The sequence below is a fragment of the Ipomoea nil genome, unplaced genomic scaffold, assembly GCF_001879475.1.
Source record: "Ipomoea nil cultivar Tokyo-kokei standard unplaced genomic scaffold, Asagao_1.1 scaffold2921, whole genome shotgun sequence".
Taxonomy (NCBI): Eukaryota; Viridiplantae; Streptophyta; class Magnoliopsida; order Solanales; family Convolvulaceae; genus Ipomoea; species Ipomoea nil.
The window spans coordinates 4,110,930-4,134,812 of record NW_017619349.1 but is presented as its reverse complement, the minus strand read 5'-3'; the positions used below and the strand labels follow the sequence as shown (position 1 = coordinate 4,134,812).

At 33.2% G+C, this 23,883-nt stretch overlaps 2 protein-coding genes across 4 annotated transcripts; one reads left to right on the top strand and one right to left on the bottom strand.

Annotated features, from left to right (window-relative positions):
• Positions 1 to 8,132: 8,132 nt before the first annotated feature.
• LOC109161118 lies at positions 8,133 to 12,866 on the bottom strand. Its single transcript, XM_019309467.1, has 10 exons — positions 12,273 to 12,866; positions 12,028 to 12,165; positions 11,574 to 11,762; positions 11,223 to 11,360; positions 11,011 to 11,132; positions 10,788 to 10,920; positions 10,312 to 10,441; positions 10,137 to 10,216; positions 9,913 to 10,047; positions 8,133 to 8,730 (listed from the first exon to the last, which is right to left on the bottom strand). Exons 1-10 carry the CDS (start codon positions 12,747 to 12,749, stop codon positions 8,485 to 8,487), a joined length of 1,788 nt encoding a protein of 595 aa, XP_019165012.1. The 5' UTR covers positions 12,750 to 12,866; the 3' UTR covers positions 8,133 to 8,484.
• Positions 12,867 to 22,048: 9,182 nt separating this feature from the next.
• LOC109161078 (uncharacterized protein At4g22758) lies at positions 22,049 to 23,758 on the top strand. Of its 3 annotated transcripts, none has more exons than XM_019309402.1 (3): positions 22,049 to 22,781; positions 23,326 to 23,519; positions 23,581 to 23,758. In XM_019309402.1, exons 1-2 carry the CDS (start codon positions 22,550 to 22,552, stop codon positions 23,514 to 23,516), a joined length of 423 nt encoding a protein of 140 aa, XP_019164947.1. In that variant the 5' UTR covers positions 22,049 to 22,549; the 3' UTR covers positions 23,517 to 23,519; positions 23,581 to 23,758. The 3 variants fall into 3 exon arrangements, with proteins under 3 accessions (XP_019164947.1, XP_019164945.1, XP_019164944.1); XM_019309400.1 differs by having other exon boundaries at positions 23,556 to 23,758; XM_019309399.1 differs by having other exon boundaries at positions 22,050 to 22,781; positions 23,326 to 23,758.
• The last annotated feature ends 125 nt before the right edge of the window (positions 23,759 to 23,883 follow it).

Sequence of the window (23,883 nt, the reverse complement as noted above, 5' to 3'; positions counted from 1 at the left end):
TATTGTTGCCATTTAAATTGTTCTCCTTCTCAACATGTTCAAAATTTTAATCCCAACCTAAGATTTGTTTCACACGCGCACACACACAATTCAATTCAAAGTACATGTCCCAAAGTTCAGGTACAACACTAAAGGTGATTTCCATTTTGCAAGTGAATACCCCAATACATAGCCTTTAAATGATTTGGAAAATTCTGCTACAATATAATGTTTTATGACTCCATTTTGTGATTTTACTTGATCATTGGTGAAAGTTTATTGCCTCATCTTACCATTCCAATCAAAGTAAGATATGTGGGTGTGCTTATTAACGACTAAAGTTCTCTCCTTTTTTTTTTTTTTTTTTTTTTAAGAAATAGAAAATTGGAAAAAAAAAAAGAAAAGAAGAAAGAAACTAATAAAGAATATATATGTTCACTTGTTTATTTTTCTAATAAATAAAGTGTCAAATTGGCCTCATAAGTATGATGAATAGTATAATTAGATTCCTTAATTAATTAGTTGATGAACCTCCAATAAGGCCCCTTAAAGTGTCAAATATTGCAACTAAGTTCTATTACTATTATTCTTTTTAAAAGGTTAAACCCCAACCCTAAGGGCCCGACAGAACATTTGGGAGGATGTAAATCATGGTAACTCAATTGAACATAAACCGCAGAGGCTAGACCTTTGCTCACTGCGCACAAGGAACCATCCTCACTTTGAGAGGTTGCTCCCACACTGCAACTGGTGAGACTCGATCCCTGGTCATTCTTTTCAACTTTCACCTCTATGACCAGTTGACTCTATTACTATTATTCTTTCAATAGGTTGCGACTGAAGTAACGCTAACTAGGCTAACACATGATATTTTAATACTTAGGTGGATGATGAGTGTTCTATTTATTATTTTATTTATTTTTATTAACATTTTTTTATTTTTGAATTAAAAAATAGCCATTGGTCGGTAACAGACTTCTGTTGATGAATAGCCGCACAGTTATCCACTAACCTTACCCGCCTAGGGTTGTCTGTCCAGATCTAGAACGAAGGCGGTTAAGCCTCATTTGTTTTCTTCAGCCCTTCATTCAAGACAGTCATGGTTGTCTAGTTCAGATTAACGAGTTTCCCATCGATGTATGTCAATAGAAGATAGCAACTAGTCATTTCAAGTTAGTGGCTATTCTTTTTTGTTTCTTGTAATTCATAGATAAAATAAATAAATAAATTATTATTATTATTATTATTATTTAAAAATAAGAAATAAGTTAAAAGTAAAAATAAAATAATAAATAGTACACTCAACATCCATCCACTTCAGTATTAAAACACTAGGGTTAGCCAAGTTAGCGCTCTGTATTTCAGCAATAACTAGCATGATAGCTAATAATATGACCTAATTATAATATTTTGTCAATTTAGGAAGTCTCATTTGAGATTGTTTCAATTAGGAGACTTAATTGCACTATTCGTTATATTTAGAAGATTTAACACTTTTTTTTCTTTTTTTCTTTTTTCTAATTTGAATAACAGAGATTAAAAAAAAAAAAAAAAAAAAAAAAAAAAAAAAAAAAAAAAACTAGATAAATGGAAAGTATAAAGAAAAACAAGAAAATTAAAGTAAAGACAGCAACAACTTTACCAAATACAAAATATAATTTCGTAAATTATCATAAAATTCCTTTGAAAGTTCACAAACTAATTATTTTAGTCATAGTGTATGAATGAATAAGAATTTCTCCATTTGTTGGAGCCTAGATCTCTAGTAATTAATTAATTAAATTAATGAAATATAAATTGGGAGGGGAGCCTTCAAACTTTTGCCATAACCATTCTCTCACAATAAGAAAGCAAAGCAAAGTTGAATTGAAAGACCAAAAGCGTGCAGTGCACATTTAATTTTATTTAAAGTTTTAATCACACTTTGATTGTTTATTAAAGAAGAGACCTTCGTTTTCAAAAAAATAAATAAATAAATAAATAAATAAACCTTCATAATACATCATGCCAACCCTTAATGGTAACTAAAATCTTGAATTTTATGATTTCAAAAGTCGAATACATTATATATCATCGAGCGATACTAATTTATAACTTATGTATATCGCATATGATCTTTATCATTGTGACTATCTGGATTCAGCAACGATTCTTACTCAATGCAAAATTCAATTCAGAACTCTTTAACATTATATACCATTTATACAAGTTAAATCTCCGACTTTGTATTACATTAGTAATTTGCTTATCAAAAAAGTGATTTAAAATATTGTGCCTATTCGATAAAACTTACAAAATATTTTGTATTAAACAATTATAAACTTTCATAATATGGCTTGTATTAATTTGGAGTGGTATTCACGTTGCAATTTGTGTTTAGAAGTCCTAATAAGATGGATAGGATTGAATTGGCACTAAATTTTTGAGTAATTCAATTTTTTGTCTTAGATGTATAGGTCACACTCTATTTTTAGTCTTTTTTTATTAGAGCATCTTTATTGGTCTTAGTATTATTGTGGCGTGATCATTTTTTATCGTCCGTCAAAAAGACCGTTGAAATGTCATTATAGTGATTATACACATGTACATTTTGATATTTTTTATACAAAGTAAGTTGACCCGTTATATATTTTTATGTTTATTTTTTTTAAAAAAAAATCATAATTGAAAACCGAAATGTCATTGTATTTAATAATATTTAAACTGTTTTGTTGATAGAAGATCAACAATAGTCATGTCACAATAATACTGAGACCAAAAATGAATGTTAAAAAAAAAAACACAAAAAAAAAACAAAAAACAAACTAAAAGTGGACTACTATATATAAATCTAGAACAAAAAATGAAATTAACTCAAATTATTTCTTCACATTGCTATTATTTGAGTGCATGAACATTGCTATAATTTTTAAAAAGTTATAATAAGTTTCATTAATATTTAAAATACCAAAAGATGATGTGCATAATTACAACAACATACGAGATCATGCCCTTAACCCCTCCCCCTCCCAAAAAAAAAAAAAAAATCATTAATATATAAAGTTAACGTATACAAAGTTATCTTTTTTATAATAGTTAATGTTAGGGATGCTAAATATACGCGTACTTGTGCTCGACCTCCTGACGAGACGAAGGCCAAGATAAAATTAAGAGATCGGGATAATTTTAAATTCCCTGTCGGAAATTAGGGCGAGGATGGGGAGTACTCTCACCGCTCCACCACGTCTCCAAAAATATACATATATAACTATATGGCATATAGTTATATATGTATTATAGCCACACACACACACACACACGTGTGTGTGTGTGTGTTAAAAGCATTCTTGTCATTGTATGGTAGGAATAGAGATGGGAGCGGAGAATAAGCTGGGAAAAATGTCAGGCCAGGGACAGGGTATGCCCCACCCCGCGCTTTGCCTCGTTGACTTCTCTAGTAATGTTTTCCAGGTAATTGAATATTTACAAGTATTAATTAATTTTCTATTAAATTATATTTACCTATCAAGTTAAACAAAGTTAATATTCAACACTTTTTGAACCAAACTCGTCACACGAGATCTTCTTAATACAATTTATTTTTTTCTGTATAATTTGTTACAAATTTTACAACATAATACAATTACCTAGTACACATCCTCGAGGTGGATTCCTCGTTGCTACCAAAACATAGAAGTATATGTCGTCTCTGTAGTTCATGGGAACATAACATGGCCCGGTAACAGTAACAATCTTGTTTTTATTCTCCTCAATCCAATTGCTTTTTGTTTTACTGAATTATTACAAAAATTGTGCCAAATTTTCACTACAAATAATTTTTATTTTATAAAAAAAAAAAAAAAAAAAAGTGAATAAAACTTTTGACTGCTAAAGATGCTACGTATACATCTCTTCCCCTCTGATTTATTTATCACCAATGAACTTTATGTGCATAAAAATATAAATTATTAACATATAACAACAATTAGTTTGACACGATTTGCGGGAGTAGACATAAAATCTTATGTGTTTGCGTCAAGGGCGGACCCAAAAAATTTTTATTAGGGGTCACCATACATGATTTAATTTTTAAAAGTCGACGTAACAAAATATACGGTGTAGACCATAGTTGTCAAATGAAATTGTGGTAGAATTAAAAATGATACTTTTGTGTTGCTAAAATGAAATTAGTGTGTGTAGAAAAATAGAAAATGAAACTAAAAAACAGAGCTCATTCAACAACGATATTGTCAAATGGAACTGTAGTACTGTATAATTAAAATGATACTTTAATGTTGTTAAAATGAAACTAGTATGTGTGGAAAATGAAGCTAAATTCCATAATTATACAATAACATATATTGTCAAATGAACGTGCGGTGTAATTAAAATAATAATTTAACATTATTATAAGGTGAAACAATTTATCTAATAATGGAGTATGTTTGCTTCATCCCAAGCACCAAAAAGATCTGAACCTTGATATGCAATTCAGATTAATGGATATATTGTCTATGGATAGAAGAGCAGCAATAGAGTCAGACTTGGGTAGCAAGATCATTAACAATATCAAAGAAGCTTCAGGTTCTCCAAACAAATTCAGCTTCAATCTTGAAAAACAGTCAGCGATTAAGTTTCGTGTAGCATTGGAAATTTGTTTCAATGTCTGATTGTAAGAATGTTTTATCATTCCATCGATCTTATTGTAAACTTTTCATTGTATGATTAATGAATTAGCTCTTTTATTTCAAAAATAAAAAATAAAAAAATAGTGTGTGTGGAAAATGAAACTACAAAATCGAGCTCATACAATAATGTAATATTGTCAAGAATTAAAATGATACTTTGGTATTGCTATAATGAAACTACTATGTGTGAAAAATGAAACTGAAAAATAGAGCAATACTATCAAATGAAACTAAAATGTAATTAGAATGATACTTACTTCATTGATCACACTACTACATGGTAAAATCACTTACAAGTGCAATTATTTTCACTTACAACTTACAAGTGCAAGTAATTTACCTTATTAACATTCGTGCACCTAATGATAAAGTCGTTCACATAGATGCACTTAATGATAATGTTTGGTGCAACTAATGATATCGTTAGGTGCACTTAATATTGATGCTCAGTTTACATTTTATTTACACTTGTAATACATTTTACTTGCACTTAGGTGCACTATATGATGAAATTGTTACTTGCACTTTTAACATAATTTAATTGCACTTTGATATTCAATTATTTATAAAAATACCACCGTATTTTTTAAAAAAATCAGTGTTTCTGATCCGTTAGATCTGAACACATGGATGACTATGAGTGATTCTTAGTTCTCTCCTGAATAACCCGCTCTCATCTGAACGGCTTCCTCTCTCTCTCCCTCTCCTTCTCTCTCTCTCTCTCTCTCTCTCTCTCTCTCTCTATATATATATATATATATATATATATATATATATATATATATATATATATATATATATATATATATATATATATATATATATATGAGAAAATCTTACCAAGTGGCTCATGGTAGATCTCAAACACTAAAGGAAGGAAATAAATATTATAATCAACATTTGAGGAATTGAGTCAGACGACTTATGAGTTTAGATACTTTTTAATCAAATTAAAATCTCAAACCTTAATGATATGATGTAGTGATTGTTTTGCTTATGTTTTTTTTTTTTTTTTTTAAGTAAAGTTAGTTATTATCACACTAATAAAACTTCTTACTATCTTATTTGTTGAATTCTAAAATTATGTTGGGTGGTACAAAACACACTTAAATTTTGTTATTATTGTTGTTGTTATTTAATTTTTCTTTGTGCATAAGTTAGCACCTACTCAAGTAATAAGACAATCTTATGCTATGTTTGGTACATGAGATTGAGTGAATTCGACTAGCAATCTCATGCCCTAATCTTGTGATTGTTAAGCTTTAACTTTTTCTAATCCTAGCCATTAAAATTGATATATATTATCCTTTTTCTACGGCAGAGATAGAATTCTTTGTCTTTATATTATCCATTTTTAACCAACCTACTCCTCAATGGTGAGGTTTATGATATACCAACTTTACAACTAACCATCGGCCCACAAATTCTTCATCAACTTTAACACCAATGTCAGTTGAACTCAACAATATAATGCCACTACCATATATTAAAGAAAAATAAACAAATGACAGTAATCACAATTATATAATGTATGAGGTGAAACTCGAACTTGTATTTAATTTTTATTTTTATTTTAAAAAAAAAACAAAAACAAAGAATATATTACTGAAAGAGGAGGTGCAGATCATAGGACCAGATTGAGAGCCAATTGCCTTCGCCAGACTTATATTTCTATATTTTCAGACAAGAGACTCGGGATATCAACTAAGAGTTAATATCATCTGAGGTCCTCCGAGTATATTGGTTTTGTCACGTTTAGTCCTAAACTTTCAAATTGACCATCTGTAGTCCTTCGACTTTCAAATTTAACCATTCGTGATTCAAGTTAACCTCCCATGATCCTTCAAGTTTCAAAATTTAACCAATTGTGGCAAAATCAATGGCTATCATCTCAACGCATGTTTCACCTGGACACGTCCTCCGCATTTGATCTTTATTCTAGCTATGTGTGTGTGTGTGTGTGTGTGCCGGGGGATGTAATTCAATTATCAGTTTAGACTTTTAATTTAGACAAAACAGATCCTTCAATTTGATATCAAAACCAACTCCATGCCAATCTCCGCGTCACCCAGAATACGGTCCACGTACGCGCAGTTCAACTACCAACTCGATCTCAAACTTTTAATTAAGATAAAACACACCATATCACTCAATTCTCACCATCTCTGCCCACCCACCTCGGTTGAACTCACCTAATTAGACTGAAATATACTAATTCAAATGTACAATTCTTTGGAACTACAAAACATCATTTTTTTCTGCAGAGACCAACCCAACCACAAGAAAGAGATAAATTTTAATTTGGTCCCATGAGGAGATGCATTTGGGTTAGATGATGGTTGAAGTGTCAAAGTCTACATGATTGATGACTACTTCACAAGCAGCATATATAGCCTTCATGTGATGAAGTGAACCCTTCAACATCTATCTATGCTCTTAAAAGATAAAACAATTAATCACACAACTTAAAGTGCTGAAAATGTCGGTAACGTACGAATGGTAAGTTAGAGTTTGATAAATTTCATTTCATATTTATTTAAGTAAATATATTAATAAATTTATTACAAAATAAAATATTTTTTATTAAAAAAAACTTATTATAATTATTATATTATAGTGTGAATATATTTCGTAATGCATTTCTTTACCGTCTGGCTTGAAAAAACTGGAATTCTAGGAGGTAAAATCATACGAAAAAAGAAACATTTTCCTATTTCAAATTAATTGTTACATGCATTATGTTTTTGAGTTTGAGTTTGAAAATGAAAATTTATATTCATTAAATGATTTTTAAAAGTAATATTTATTGATGCAAAATATACTAGTTTAAAACCAGGGGTTTTAAAATTAGGACAAAAAATTTTGAAACCAACAAAAAAAAAATCAATAAGTCCGAACTAATAAATTCTACAACACGACAGAGCTATTTTGAAACCAAATGAGTTGGCCTGATTAACATCCTTAACCTCATTATCAAGGTTTTCTACATTGTTATTAAGAGCAAAACATTACCACACCATTTTAATTATAGTAGGCAAATAAACACTCAAAACACAACTTAATTAGTCAACAAACTTGTTGTGCAGCCTAGTGTATAAACACTTAGAGATTTATAGGTCAATTGAAGCATATTCTATCATTTAGCTCTTTAACCAATTGTCTTGTTCAGAACAAGATACGCGAAGGACCCTTAAGTTTAGGACCCAACATTTATCCCCTTAACCAATCAAGAGACGTGAAGGACCCTTAAGTTTAGGAACCAACATTTATCTGCTTAACCAATCGTCTTCTTCAAAACAAGACAAGACGTGAACGACCCTTAAGTTTAGGACCCAACATTTATCCCCTTAACCAATCGTCTTCTTCAGAAGAAGACGAGTCGTGAAGGACCCTTAAGTTTAGGACCCAAACTTTTAGGGGCAAATAGCTATGACCCAACACATTCAAAAAACAATGCTTACAGGATTGAATAAAAGGAACACAAAAAAAGGAACATAACAAAATCCTTCTTTTGAAGTACAATTTCTCTCTGTAAGACAGTTTTTTGCCAGAAACAAAGATGTTGTTAGAGCTGAGCCAATAACTAAATACTTGAGATCAAACTTCACTTAGAGCTAAAAAGAGAGAGCCATTTAGTCCCCTCTCCATTTTTTTTTACCTATTTCATCCTTTCCTCGCGAAAATTCCAGTCATACCTCACAACTCACCTCGACGAGACCCTGAAACTACCCCATACATATTTTTGTCCTTTCTTTTTATTCTGGACAAATTTTATTAGCTTTTTCGTTGAAATAAATACCTCGTATCCTCTGTCTCACTCGTCGGGCGAAGAAAGCTACTAAGATCGGAGGGGGGCGTTGAACAGAACCATCAACTTGTGGTTCAACTTGTCCCAGTCCCACGACTGTATATCGGGGTTAGTAACAGCTACTCCCACGCCCAGTAAGACCACGATGACGGCCAAACTCTTCAAGCATGCGTGTCCACGAGACAGCCTTCCCAGCAAAACCTTGCAGTACTTGTCAGCGTCTTTAAGCAGTGATTGATGTTTAGCATCGACTCCGTCACTTAATGCTTCCTCATTCTACAGAAAGTTTGACCAATAATAAGAATTCAGATAAAATGGCTAAATATAGAAACTTATGAAGTGGGTTCAAGGGTCCAGGCATTGAATTTCAATAACCCCCCCCCCCCCCCCCCCCCCCCCAATCTCCTCAACCGTCCCAAAATATATAGATATGTATGAAGTAATGGCAACATAAATGTATGTGCCAAGCTTGGCAACAGCAACTTGCACAAGAATAATGAAGGAAAATATCTCCCCATAACTTATAAAAAAGATTAAATTTTTTTTAAAAAAATAAAACAAATAGCTCATATATATTCATCTTCAACTTAAAGAACTATAAGCAATTTACAATAAAGCATGCTATCAAAAGATGCATCTCCAATTGAAGCATGTGCTCCATCTCAACTAAAAGCTTAAGCTAATAGTTGAATACACATTAACGGACACACGTCCCCTCACGTGTACGGTGGATTCCAACCAACACGTGGACCGGTAAACCGTAGTCGCTTACGAGTGGCGTTGAGATTCGAACCCATGACCTTTGGTCTGGCTCTGATACCAAAGTGAAGCATGTGCTCCATCTCAACTAAAAGCTTAAGCTAATAGTTGAATACACATTAACAGATATATGCTCACAATAAGTACGACATACAATGGGCAAGAATGCTTCTAAAATTATATATATAGATATAGATATATTTACATATATATAGATATAGATATTGGTTCAAATGCGGACAGTGCTTCCTGTGCAGCTGGTGCGGATTCACCATTAGGTATGCAAAAATGTACCGCACAATGTTCGAAAATGCACCAATGCACCACACCGCACCGCACCAAATGGTGCATTTTCAAAGACTTTGTGGTGCATTTATGTGTACTGTGAGGGACTGCATGGGAAGCACTGTCTGCACGGGAACCTGACCCTATATATATATATATATATATATATATATATATATATATATATATATATATATATATATATTTGTGCGTGTGTGTGTGTCTATAATGCATATAGTTATATATGTATATTTTTGTTCACAGGGCGGGGAATTACAAATCCCCCATCCCCATCCCTTATTTTCGTCCTCGTCGGAGTGGGGAGTCGAGTTCCCTGTCGACTACGGGTACAATTGACATCCCTAGAACACGGGATGAATTGAATATATGCATATACATCAAGAAAAGTCCTACCTTGTTCCTGAAACCCTTGAGAGTTTCTCTGGCAACAACAAGCGAAGATTGATTTGCAGACAACACTCTCCACTCTTCTTTGAGCTTTCTCAAGGCAGCAACACTCGCTGCTATGTTATCCAGATATATCTTATCCTGTTCGAATTGAATTGACCATTATATTATAAAATTCGTTATCACAGGAGTAAAAATATATAATCTAAAGGGTGACATATAGACCATACCCACTGCTTGAAACACTCAGCATTTTGGGTCAAACACCATATAAATATGCTCGTCCCTTCCTTAGATAGTTCGGAAATACCTGTAAAGTAGCACATGTAAATACTCGTAACTCGCTTAAGCCTCTCAGACATGAACCAAAACACGACAAGGAAGAAAATTTCGAGTCCAAGATACCTTCCCCAGCAGCCTTAGTAGCAAATGCAAAGATCTGAAGCGACACTTGCTTCATTGCTTTGCTGCCAGGAGAACCAGCAAGAGCAATCTCTTTGAGAGTGGGATATATTTTCTCAAACCTTTCGGTAGCCTGAAACACAAAAATAAAAACATAAAAATAAAATTTAGAAATAAAATAAAAGCTAAGTGACAATGCCACAAGTTTCCTGATATAAATATTTCAGGTTCCTTTTTTTTTGGGTGTAAACCACAATGTGGTTCGGGTCTTTCTCTGTCCGTTTCCGTTTAACAGTCTAGGTCCACCCGATTCGCTCCGAGAGGCACAGGAGCTGGCCCAAAGAGAATCGTCACTTGTGAGAATCGAACCAGGGTTATCCCGGAATTCTCCACCCGATTCGCTCCGAGAGCTCATTTCACGTTCCTAATAATGCTAATCGCATGAGTTTATAGTCTAACCACAAGTGTCGGATTCCTACCTTAACTCGTGCTGAAGAAGCAGGAAACGTCACTCGTAACAGCAAATCAAGTGCGGATGGTGGCACCAAACGCTCTCCCTTCCTAACAGCACCATTTACTAAAATACTGCGAGCTTTTGGAACAGACAGAATCCTAAAACCATGAAAATAAACACATTCAAATACCGTCACAAAACCAAAAGTGAAAAATAGGAGCACAAACAAACCGGATTAGGAAACCAACCTTTCCACCAACTGCAAAATCAAGTCCCTTGTCTGTGGATTAGATCCCGATTTGCCACCGACTAAAGGCAAGATCCAATGTGCCCAAAGATACAACCCTACACACAGATCACCTTGACAAGCCTGCACAAAAAGATTATAGCTTTTATATCACATGCTAATTCATTATAAGCAATGAGAGTAGCATTGAAGAATAATGTTGCAAGGTAGGACCTGAGCTATCATCCAAACAGTAACAGGAAGCTTATCTTGTCCTTGATACTTCGTGTTTTCCCTCAAGGTTGGCATTATATTGATCAAAACATCAGGTTTCCGTCGCAATACCATTGATAGAACCAAAAATATAGCCACCTGTTAGCAGTACATAAGCTTACACATCACACACACATGATAACAATCAAATTCAAACTGAAAACAAGGCCTGAACATCACATTTAGAAAGGCAAAAGATCAAGCACATCAATCCCAACCAAAATGTCCCGTTTTGATTTTGGTTCTTAACAAGATTTATGAATGATGGTGGCAAGAAGCACTTTTTCATGTAAAAGTTGTAAGAGATAATACCTGAGATTTTGAGGAAGTTTGTTGGACACCTTTCTTGGAGACCTTAGAACCAGATTGTTGAATTGCCAAATCAGCAAGGATACTGTCTAGCAACCATAACACAAAGGGTCCAAGAGCCTCATAAGACCGTTTATTGATCCAGTCAATTGAAGTCTTGTAAACAGGTTCAGAGAGATGAGAGACAGGGACCTATTGGTAGAAAAAAAAAAATCAGTTAATAATAAATCATTAAAGAAATTACAAAGGCAAAGATCATTAATCCTGCAAGATTCCATATTTATCCAGTTTTAACAAATTCATCAAGTAACAATCTAGTCCATAAGATTCAAAGTCCATAAAATGCATCCATTTCCATCAAATCCAAAACATTTCAAAACAAATACACAGCTTAAAGGCCCCAAAATGCATTCTTTTGTTCAATTAGGGCTAAAATAACAGATAGATTTCTACTCACATCTGCAATCTTTGCAACCAATGACTCTCTGAACAATTTCAACCATGGAAACTGTGAAGCATTCACAGCTGAGAATGCACGCCCGAAATAATCAGCAAATCGCATCAAAAGTATGTCTTGTTGCGATTCGTACGATTCCTTGAATCAAAATGGAAAGATGATTAATTAGATTTAATTAAAAAAGAAACGAACTTTACTAAAAAAAAATTAAAATAAATAAATCAACAGAGAATTAATGATCTTACAGAGACTTCATCAAGGAAAGCCGATAAATCAGACGCATCGATCTTGGCGGCGGCTTCAGCGACGGTGACCTTCGGCTTCTTCGGCTTCTTTTGCTTCTCCTTCTTCTTCCCATCCACCTCTCCATTCTGCACGCCACTCCCACGATCAGCGCCCCAGGAATCGCTGTCCTCATCCTCATCGTCCGAGCGGTGTTTCGCCGCCGATCTCACCGGAGCCTCGTCCTCGAGGAACATCGCGGCTCTCTGAGCCTCAATTCTGCTGCGCCGCTCCTCGGATTGCTTCTCCAGCGACCTAAACACATTGTCGACGCCGGACACAGTGGCTCCGACAGATCCATTGGCGACGATCCTAGACGAATCTGAAGCCGCCGGCTTCTGCTGATTCTTCTTATGCTTCTTGGAATACGACACCTTCTGCCACCCGTGGTCGGATTCGATGTGGTGGGTCGACTCGGATGCCATTGATTTATCTTCCATTTTTGCAGTTCCTTTCAAGAAAGACAAGAAAAGGGGTAGGTTTAGAGAGAGAGGGGAAGAAAGGGTCGTTCAAAGAGAGCAGAGTTTTGACCAATGCTTATCGAGAGTGCGGTGAAATTCGGATATGGAAGGATTCATAATGAAGAGTGGATAATTATCAATAAATCACTCTTATGGTGATTGGGCCTTTCAAGATTCCTATGAGATTGTTTTCCTTCTTGATTATTTTCTATTCCATTTTTGAGAAAAATATTTTTCGGATAGAGTTTTAGTCAGATCTATTTATTTAACAAATTTTCTTAATATCGATCAATTAAAAAAGTTATATGTTGTATTGAAAAACTTACCTTGTATATTTTTTGTTCTTCTTGATAGACATGCCTAATTTAATTATTGAATAGCGATAAACTCGAGAGATATTTCTAATTTGATGATCAAATTGGTCTATGGTGACAAATCAGTATTTAGTTAAACGGCACGATAATATCCAATCGAGTAACACTAAGGCCCTGGCGCTCAAGTTGATAGAAATGATTAGGTGAGGAGTTGGTTATATAACTCGCAATTCAAAGAACAAGTAAATGTTGTCTTTCTAGCCTACAATCTTATCACATCGCAATGACAATGCTCAATATAAGTTTTAGGGTTCAATTCGCTTTATGTAATATATATAATATTGAGATGGAATGTAATGGGATCTTATATGTTAAATATTTTATTCAATATTGTCTACGCTCAACATCGTCCATACTAAAAAATAATTAGGTTTACAAGACGAATTTTAGACTGAATATTTTTAATGACGAATATTCAAGTATGGATCATTGTAAATAATGGAAGAAGCAAATGTAGTGCTCCTCCAAGAAGGAGCATTCCCGGCATGGGTTGGCCGGAAAATTAGATAGCAGGACCAAACGTGATACAAATTAAATAATCATACACCTAATTATAAAATTTTAATAATTAATAACTAAATAGGACATACAAGGATTCGTAATGGAGAGCGAATAATTATCAATAATCACTCTTATGGTGATTGAGCCCTTCAATATTCCTATGAGATTTTTCTTCCTTCTTGATTATTTTGTATTCCATTTTTTGAGAAAAATAGTCTTCGAATCGAGTTTTAGTCAGATCTATTTATTTAACAAGTTTTATTAATATGGATCAATTTTAAAAATTACGTGTAGATTTTGTGTTCTTCTCGATCAATTTGAGAGACATGCCTGATTTGATGATTATATAGCGATGACTCGAAAGACATGCCTAATTTGATGATTAAATTGGTCTATGGCGGCAAACAAACACTCAACTAAATGACGCAATCAGTTATCCAACCGAGTAACACTTCCCCGACGCTCAAGTTGATATAAATGGTTAGGTGAGGAGTTGGTGATATAACTCACAATTTAAAGAACAAGTGTCTTTCTAGCCTACAATCCTATCAGATGACATGCTAAATATAAGTTCAATATAAGTTGTAGGGTTCAATACGCTTTATGTAATATTGAGATTGAATGTAACGGGATCTTATACGTTGAACATTTTATTCAATAGTATATACGCTCAACATCGTTCATACTTAAGAAGAATCAGGTTTACCGGAAGCAAATGCGGTGCTCCTTCCAAAAGGAGCACTTTCCGACAATAGTTGGTCAGAAAATTGGATAGCAGGACAATGTGTGATACAAATTACATAGTCATGCACCTAATTATAAAATTTTAATAATCAATGACTAAATATGATTCATGTATAATAATTATAGACCAAAAGTAAAAATTTATCTTCTTTAAAAATTGAGTGGTGGGACAAACAAGCCTACGGGCCATAGAGTAGGTACGTTGGGCTAGTATTCTTTAGGTACATATATGATGTGGATAATTACCCGGAATGTATAAACTATAGTGTATGTATGAACAATAGAATATGTCAAAGAAAATAACTCAAATGGATCCTCTTTTATTAATAACTGTGTGTTTGTAGAGAGAGGGGAGAGTGTTTAGAGAGTAATACACTTTTAGAGAGAGAGTGTGTAGAGTGGAAGAGGATGAACCCCTAACTTGGAGGGCTAAGACTCTATTTATAGGGTTAAGGGTTGGTGGGTTGACCTTGACCTGTTGACCCTGACCCGAACCGTTTGACCTGACCCAAGTAGGAGCACGGCGCGTACGGGGAGCCTGAACCCGAGGTATATTCCCCATCAATATATTTAACAAGTTCCACCGTGACAACCCGCTTTCCATAACTAATTGTATAAAAATAAATATTAATTCGTTTTCAAACGAATCATCTACATTGACAAATAACTAACTAAAAATAAATCAAAATGATAATGATAGAAATCCAATGATAAACTCCACACAATAAAGAAAAAAAAAATATTGTTCGTATGAACAGTTCAATTGGTCATACGGGTAAAGTTTGACTCAAAGTAAGGAGACTCTATTTATATTATCTTATATGCTCTGTCAGTCATTAAGATTAGGAATTCAACTTTTGGAGAAAAACAAATGTTAGGCATGTTTATTTTGTCATAAATTTTTATTGGTACAATAGTTATTCTACCATCTTCACACCTAAAACACAACAACCTGGCATCATTATTTGGCTGTCTTCTCAAAACCTGCTTATGTACAAGAGTATAAATTTGTATCACTACACTTATATGTTCTGTACAAATCAAATAAAATTTTGCACAAAGTTAGTAATTGCAATATGCTAAATGACATTGAAAAGATGTTAATATTACATTGTCATCAAATTCAAAATATACATAAAATCCACACACATGTAAATTAAACCAGTTTGGGTCCACTTATTTTCTTTTAATTAAATAGGTAACAAATTTGTTGTTGTTATGTAAAATCACATATTTAATCCATGAATTATACCTCTATTTTTTATTTGGGTCCACACACATGTTGGCCTTTTCATTAATATATTCAAATTAGAATGGGAAAAAACAAAAATAAAAAGCTTTTTTTTTTTTTTTGAATGCTACTAGCTCTATTACATTGTAGTATCTGTTCATATACTTTCTCAACCTACTGAAACACAAAGAGCCAATAACGCCTCCACTGAGGCTCGAACTTACAACCTTTCAAATGGAAGTCCAACCCGGATACCATTAGACCACATAGTCCTGGTAAAAAAAAATAAAAAGCTTAAATGATAGGAACAAATAAGAAATTTTGATTTTTTAATTGTTATTTATATTTATATGAGACATACATTTTTTCAGTGTTTCGGTAAGTTCATATGACAAATTTCAAACTCCAACTTGATGGTAAACAAAGGTAGGACCCAAATATAAAGGTTTAAAATGTGTCAAATAAACTCATTGAAACCATTTGTATCTCTCTCTCTCTCACACACATCTATATAATACAAAAAATAAACATGATAATAACTTAAGGTTTGAAACTTTACTTGGGATGTAATTCAAAGATCAAATTTCTCATTTTCATTTAATTTTCATTATTTTCATTATTATTATTATTATTATTATTATTATTATTATTATTATTATTATTATTATTATTATTATTATTATTATTATTATTATTATTATTATTATTATTATTATTATTTGAAAGTAGCATCAAACTTACTATTTCATTTTAAGTAATTCAGTATCCATAGCCTCCAATCTTATAACATTAGGAAATTGATGTATCAAAGCTCCTAGCACTCTCGAAAGGAAATGAATTGATTTCAAGCAAAGTGTAAATATCACACGACTTGAATTTCTATTGATATTGAAATTGGAATTTTTAATTTAATTTTTTTTTTTGTGAAATTTTTCTAACATACCATCCTTTTCGAGACAATTATCTTTTTATTTTTCTTTTTGGTACTAGTACATATGAAGGGAGGAGAATAAACTCAAAACTTAGGATTGTGTTAAAGAGAAGAAAAAATTTCACTAAAATCCAACACCGATGTGGTAATATGAATATATTCCTTTTTTAATGTGGGGTGGGGTTGGTAAATTCAAGGTAACCAATGAATGAAAAGAGTTTTATTATTATCATAGACGATAAAATTTTGTTGTGAAGAATTTTACTCATGTAGCTTTATCCTAAAAATTAATCTCACATCTTAATATCCATCCTCTTACATGGCAATATGTTATTGGTTTCATTTGTATTTATTAATGATTAAATTTATATTCTTTTAATGCGGGGTTGGAATGTTGAATAAGCTAATTCATTATTTCAAAAGGTTGAACCCCAACCTTTAAGGGTCAATTAAATGCCGTCTCCACTGAGGCTTGAACTCACAATCTTCCAAATGAAAGTCCAACCCGGATACCATTGGACCACATAGTCCTGGTCACAAATACATTATTAATAAGTTAACTTTTTTAAAATAGAACTTTGTTTCAATTGCTTAGGGTTTAATGTATTCAAGTATTCAACCCAACATGTCCATAACAATTCACCACAACTCTATTGGTTCATTCACCTTCTCAACAAAGATAGAGAAATAAAAAGTTTCATTTGATTAAATTCATTCACTTTGTTAAAATGGTATATAAAGAATAACTTTTACTGGATATTGATTGATTCATCCATCTTACCAAAATAATAGAGAAAGAGTTTTTTACTCAATTAATTAATTCATCTTGCCAAAAGTGTAGAAAAAGAAGATTTTTCCACTCGCTTGATTGCTTCACCTTAACAAAAGAATCGATAAAAAAAAAAAAAAAGTTTTGAACTCAATTAATTCATTTATATTGTAAAAAAATAGAGAACGAATGATTTTTAGAATAATGTTACATTCTCTTCCTAATTATTTCACCTTCATAGATTCCTTAGGAATCAAGACGGCCTACATGTTACAGTTGCTAGCAAAGCAAAACTATCAACTTAATAAATTTTGTTATCACATCAAGTGGTGAATATTATAAAAAAAAATAATAAATAAAAAAAAAGGAGTTCTAAGTTGGATATTATAAGAATTTTTATCTTTTTACTTTGTAAACTTGGTTTTTTTTTTTTTTTTAATTATTATAAGAAAGGGGGATACCCTACGTATACACACTATTACCTCAATTGAAGTTTGAACCTTACACCTCCCACTTAGGGGAGCAACCCGATACCAGTGGACTACAAGCCACTTGGTTTATTAATTTGGGCTAATTAAATTATGAACATATCTTATGTGAGACTATAGAAATTTATTACATTTTATCTTAAAAAAATATAGCATTATATATCTTATGTGAGACGATCTTATACCAAATTTATTCTTATATGATTTGGGCATTTTTAATGTTTATATATATTTGTACTAAATTTTGTTACCTGCACCATACACACATTAATTAACTCTACGATGCACCTCTCCTGACCATATAATTAGCCGTGTCGGCGGCATGTCACTATCCCCATGCACATACCTTCTTCCTAATTATTTCCTATAATCCTATCATTAGAAAAACGTTTATTTAATTCGTAGAATAGGTTACTCTCTTTAATTTGCAAAAAGATTTGTTATTTTTTGGAGATTTTTTTGGGTCAAATCACGACGTGTCCTGAGCAAGTCTTAATTATAAGAGATATCTTTAAACCTGTACTATACTCAAACTAATCTCCGTTCGCACAAGACCGATCCAATTAAAGGGCAAAGTGCTAGCCAGATTGATTTATTGTAGGAGGCATTTTTAAACCCGTACTATAATCAAACTAATCTCCGTTCGCACAGGACCAACCCAATTAAGGGGCAAAGTGCTAGCTAGATTAATTTTCATACAAGAGGGGTTCGAACTACTGATCTCTCTTAAGAGACAAGAGTGTACGGACACTCACGTCAATCAAGTTGTATTTTTTTTTTTTTTTGAGAATTTAATCGTTCAACTAACTCGGTTAAGAGTTGTTATCGGGTTAGGCCAGTTTTGACATGTAGAAACGTGATAATTAATTACATACCAGTTTAAAAACTAATACAATTGATCTTATTATTATACCATATTAACGTTGATTACAAAATAACTTCAATTTATTATTATTAAATTTTTGGATAGAGACCACAATACCTCTATGGACAAATATACTTTGGCTACCACCGCAACTAGCCAACTAATAGTGTCTTTCTCAAAGTTAGGTTGACAAATAAGGGGTTTTCTCAGCAAAATTTCTTGACTAGTAATTTGTTTGGTTTGTATTATCCAACAACTATTTCTAATCAAAGCAGCATGCATGTCACAATGTTGAATTTTCATGGATTTTTCAAAGCACATATGTTTTTGTACAATGACACTATTTACTATCTTTGATTATTTAGCACTTTAGCCAACAACTTTTACTATGAAATTCAGAAATTTTAAAGTAGTGTTTAATGAGGATTTAAGTGTTAAAACACCGTATTTGAATGTATATTATTATAACAAAATAATAGTAACAAAGTTGTCATTCATGAGAAATAACTTGTAGAGTTAATTACCAAAATGGTCCTTTGACTATTGCGAAATTACCAATTTGATTCTCGACTATTTTTTTTACACAATAAAATCCTCGACTTTGTAAATGTTAACTAATATGGTCCTCCGTTAGGTTTAGGGTCTAACATCTGTTAAATTCGAGGGTAATAAAGGAATTTCACCGCTCTCTCCTCCCCTCTCGTCCCCCTGTCACGTTTCTGCTGCCGGATTCGAAGTAAAAGAATTTCAAAGAAAAATGTTAATTATTTGATATTTGCCTTATTAGAGTAAATGCACAGTTACTCTATTTCTTATTTATAAAAAAAGAATTAAAAAAAAAAGTTTTAGACTTCCATCTTCCCTCCATCATTTCCGGCGTACGTCTTATCGTTGTCGTCCTCGACGGCGGCGGCGGCCACCGGCGAACCCTTTTCACTGTACTCCCTCACATTTCCTACCGCTTTTGCCCCTCCAAAACTGCTTATATTCCCAAATATGAGTATTATCTTCCCAAGACACGCGGCGCAGAACGCCGTCTTAAACAACTTGCTGATGTTCCCAGGGAATGTTCCCAGGGGTGAAATTCCTTTATTACCCTCAACTTTAACAGAAGTTAGACTCCAAACCTAACGGAGGACCATATTGGTTAACATTTACAAAGTCGAGGACTTTATTGAGTAAAAAAAATAATTGAGGACCAAATTGGTAATTTCGCAATAGTCAAGGGACCATTTTGGTAATTAACTCTAACTTGTATTTTGCTATACGGGTGTAATCAAGTCAAGATGCGTTTTGTAAGGTTCGATTACTTGATTCGAAAAATCAAAAGTCAAACTCAACCGACTTCTCATTTTTTGAACTCAAGCTTCGCTTTACTCAAGCTTGACTTTATTAGGACGCTGTATTTTATTAGCTTTAGATCAAAATTCCTTCTTCTTTTTTTTTTTTTTTTTTGTGTGTATTATTGTGTAATTCTAGATTTATTGGTCCTGCCCTAAATAGGACTAATTCCTACATCCCTATAAATATATTCATTCATGCACTTTGTAAATACGATTAATCGATAATAAAACTATATACAAATATTATTGTTCTCATCGACTTGACAGAAATTTAGTTTTTACCAAAAATATATATATATATATATATATATATATATATATATATATAATAATAATAATAATAAGTATTTTACAATCAATTATTGTAACAACATTTAATATTATATCTTGGTTATGATAATTTTATAATACATAAAATATATTAACTAAATTTGTAATATTATGTTCATATGGTCACTCTTAAATATACATGGAACCTGGTATGGATGGTTAAAACGATTCCTCTTAGCTACTTTACTTTTACTATGATATCACCACATTAGCAAGAAAAGCTTTCCCTATTTCAAACTTTGTCAGAAGCAAAAGTTCAAAAATCAGGATTTTATATATAAAAATCTATCCTCGGCATTAAACAAAAGTTGGTCTATTGATACAAGTGTGCTAAATCCCCATCCAAGACTAGGCCATGGCTACTTCCAATTCAAGTGCCACTTATCTTAACACAACTCGGGCTAATTGACTCTCGCTAGACCTAATGAAAACAATTAAGCCAAAAAGGCTATTAGACTCGTAAGTTGCTCAAACCAAATAGTTAGCCTATAGGCCCAATTTTAGCATATTTGACCACTATTAGTTGTTTGACTTATTTAAAAATCAATATAAGTGTTTGATTAATTAGCTTTTTGTACTCTAAAATGTTAAAATTCAAAAAGCTAGCGCACAAATAAACAAAGTAGGTGTTTGAGATAAGGTTTGAACCTTAAACCATACACCTTATTATAAAGTAAGAACCTTACCCACCAAACTATAAACACAATTGTGTTAATACTTACATGCAGAACATATTAAACTTAAGGTTCAATACAATTAGTTTACTCGTTTCAAAGAAAAGAGATAAGCCATGAATGTGAGAATCAAACAAGTATCCTCAAGTAATACAATATTGGATGTTATGTTAAAGTGACAAACCAATTTGTCTAACTTGCTTTTTTTTTTTTTTTTTTTTTTTTTTTTTTTTTTTTTTTTTTTGAAACACAACCAAATAACATTAAATTAGCGTAGATGTTCAATACAAATAGTTAAATATCCATGCTGCTGACTCTATATATATATTTTTCAATGTTGCTAACTATATTACATTTTAATATGTGTTTTCAATGTTGCTAACTCTATTACATTGTAGTATGTGTTCGAACATACTTTCTCAACATATTGAAACACAAAGAGTTAACAACGCCTCCACTGAGGTTCGATCTCATGACCTCCCATATGGAAAAAGATCACTACATGTCATCTGAGCACAAAGTGCTTGACCATTATTATTATATTATTATTATTATTTTATTTATAACAAATTTATAATTCCTTTTTGAAAGATTCAAACATCAATTCTTGAGCCGTGGCCACTTGACCCTTTTTTTTTCCACGGCTTGGAACCGGAACCTTCGGTTCCGGTTCTAGAATTTTTTGAACCTTAACCGTAACCATATTGGTTCCGGTGTTCCGGTTATTACAGTGACGGTCACAATTCGAACCAAACCGTGGTCACTCCTACAACTCCCCTACAATTAGCTTTTTGAGAAAAAAATTATACCAAATAACTCATTTACGAAACACATTTTTACAATCAGTTAATGTTATCAACTAATTATACCCTTTAATTAACCAAATCAGCTAAAAGCTAACAACTATTAGTTAACAATTATTTACCAAATAGGACCAAAAGAATCTGAATTATGATATAAATGAAATAATAATATTTGTATATTAGGAGAGAAAGAATGAATTGTGCAATAGATCTGACCCAGCCCACACCGCCATTAAAGAAAAAGGATATTCCTATTTCTAAACACTCGTATGGTCTCTGGACAAACCCTAGCATTTTTTCTCCGTAGGATTCCTAAACTTTCTCGAACCACTTCTCTCTCTTTATATACCCAGAAACATTGAGGAACCCTTCGCTCAATCCTCCCGTTTTTCATCCCTCAATTCTTCGCATTGTTCGTGAATGGTGGAACTTCTGAGTAATTTGTTGATGATCTCCTTCTTGTCGTCTTCTCCAAGAAGGGGAATCTCTCTTTCTTCTTCTTCTTCTTCTTTCTCCTTTGGATCTTGCAAGCAAGCCTGGTACTACCGCTGCCTCGGCGTAGACCCTTAGGCCAATAATCCTCGTTTTCGGTTTTTTGTTTTATTTGATTTGATTCCTCATTTCCTCAAATTCGTGTTCTTTTCGTTCTTGATTTTACCCAATTCTCCTGTTTTCTTGGAAAAAAAAAGGCGTTTTGTTTGATTATTATTATTATTAGCGAAGAAGATGATGTTTGTTTGCAAGGCGAAGAAGAATCCGGCGGCCGGAAAGCGGCTCCTGGTGAGCATCACCGTGCTGGGAAGCGCCGGCCCGATCCGGTTCGTGGCGAGCGAGAACGATCTCGTCGCCGCGGTGATCGATACCGCCCTCAAATCCTACGCTCGCGAGGGGAGGCTCCCGATTCTCGGATCGGATCTCAACAACTTCGTACTCTATTGCCCCAACGCTGCAACTGAAGGTACTTTTACGAAACTTTTTATTTGGTTTCGGAGTTTCCTAGGTTGTTCGAATGGTTTGATTCGTACTAGGTTTATACCCAATTATGTTGTCACTCATGATTAGAAACTGCTAATTCTCAACTAGGATATGTTCCATATATGTTGGGGCTTCATTTTAATCCTAATTCCCTTTTTGGGATGTATAACAATACCGACCACCAAAATTTCCGACCACCTGAAAGTGATCGAAAGCCTTGTTCCACCACTTTTTAGTATCCCGAAAAACTTTTGTTGCTATTTTCGACCACTTTTTGGTTTCAACTTGATTTAAGATCACTTTAAGGTGGTCAAAAATTCCATAATTTCCAGTAGTTTAATATATAAAATAGGAATGTATAAGCCTCACTATATGCCTTTCTGGGACGGCCCCGATTTGGGCGACTCGGGTGCCTAGGCCGCTTAGTCGGCCCAGAAGGGTAAAATTGTCTGGGTCGATTTTTACAACACTGTTTCTGTATTTTGTTTTATGCATATCTATTGATAACATTGTTGTGAAATTTGTAGCTCTTAGTCCATGGGACACAATTGGATCACTGGGGGTTCGAAACTTTGTGCTGTGCAAGAAGCCGGCGGAGGAGAAAGCAACTTCCGGCGATGGGAAACAGGCGGCCGAGGCGGTGGCGGCTCGGAAGTCGGGCAGCATCTGGAAGACATTGTTCAACAAGTCACTGAATGCCAAGGTTATGTCTCATTGAGGTGGTGGGATGGTTCACTCAAAATCCCAAGATTATGTCTCATTGGAGTGAAGTGCAATAAAACATTCTGTTAGGCAGTTACTGATTGTCTTAGGTTGTCTCTTGGATTTGTTGTTTTTGAGGTTTTTGCAATTAGCTTTAATTTGATTTGATCTGATTTATGATTCAGAACTAGTATCAATGTATTGTTGTTACCATTCTATTGTTATTGTTCAATAAAAGCTTAAAGTTTTAGACCTTAATCTTCATGTTTGGTTGTTTGCTTTCATTTGACTTGGCATGTGGAATAAAGGGGACTAATATTTGCTAAATATTCAACAAAATAGACATTTGCAATTTCTAGGAAAATAGTGTCCAAAGAGAGGAC

Bases quoted from the DNA above. Each gene is read 5' to 3' on its own strand.
- LOC109161118 (XM_019309467.1), bottom strand. From the start codon at position 12,749: ATGGAAGATAAATCAATGGCATCCGAGTCGACCCACCACATCGAATCC. The intron at 12,166-12,272 runs GTAAGATCATTA...TTTTGATTCAAG, and splicing joins CTTTCCTTGATGAAGTCTCT to GAATCGTACGAATCGCAACA. The intron at 11,361-11,573 runs GTATTATCTCTT...TACTGCTAACAG, and splicing joins AAACTTCCTCAAAATCTCAG to GTGGCTATATTTTTGGTTCT.
- LOC109161078 (XM_019309402.1), top strand. From the start codon at position 22,550: ATGATGTTTGTTTGCAAGGCGAAGAAGAATCCGGCGGCCGGAAAGCGG. The intron at 22,782-23,325 runs GTACTTTTACGA...TGAAATTTGTAG, and splicing joins CCCCAACGCTGCAACTGAAG to CTCTTAGTCCATGGGACACA.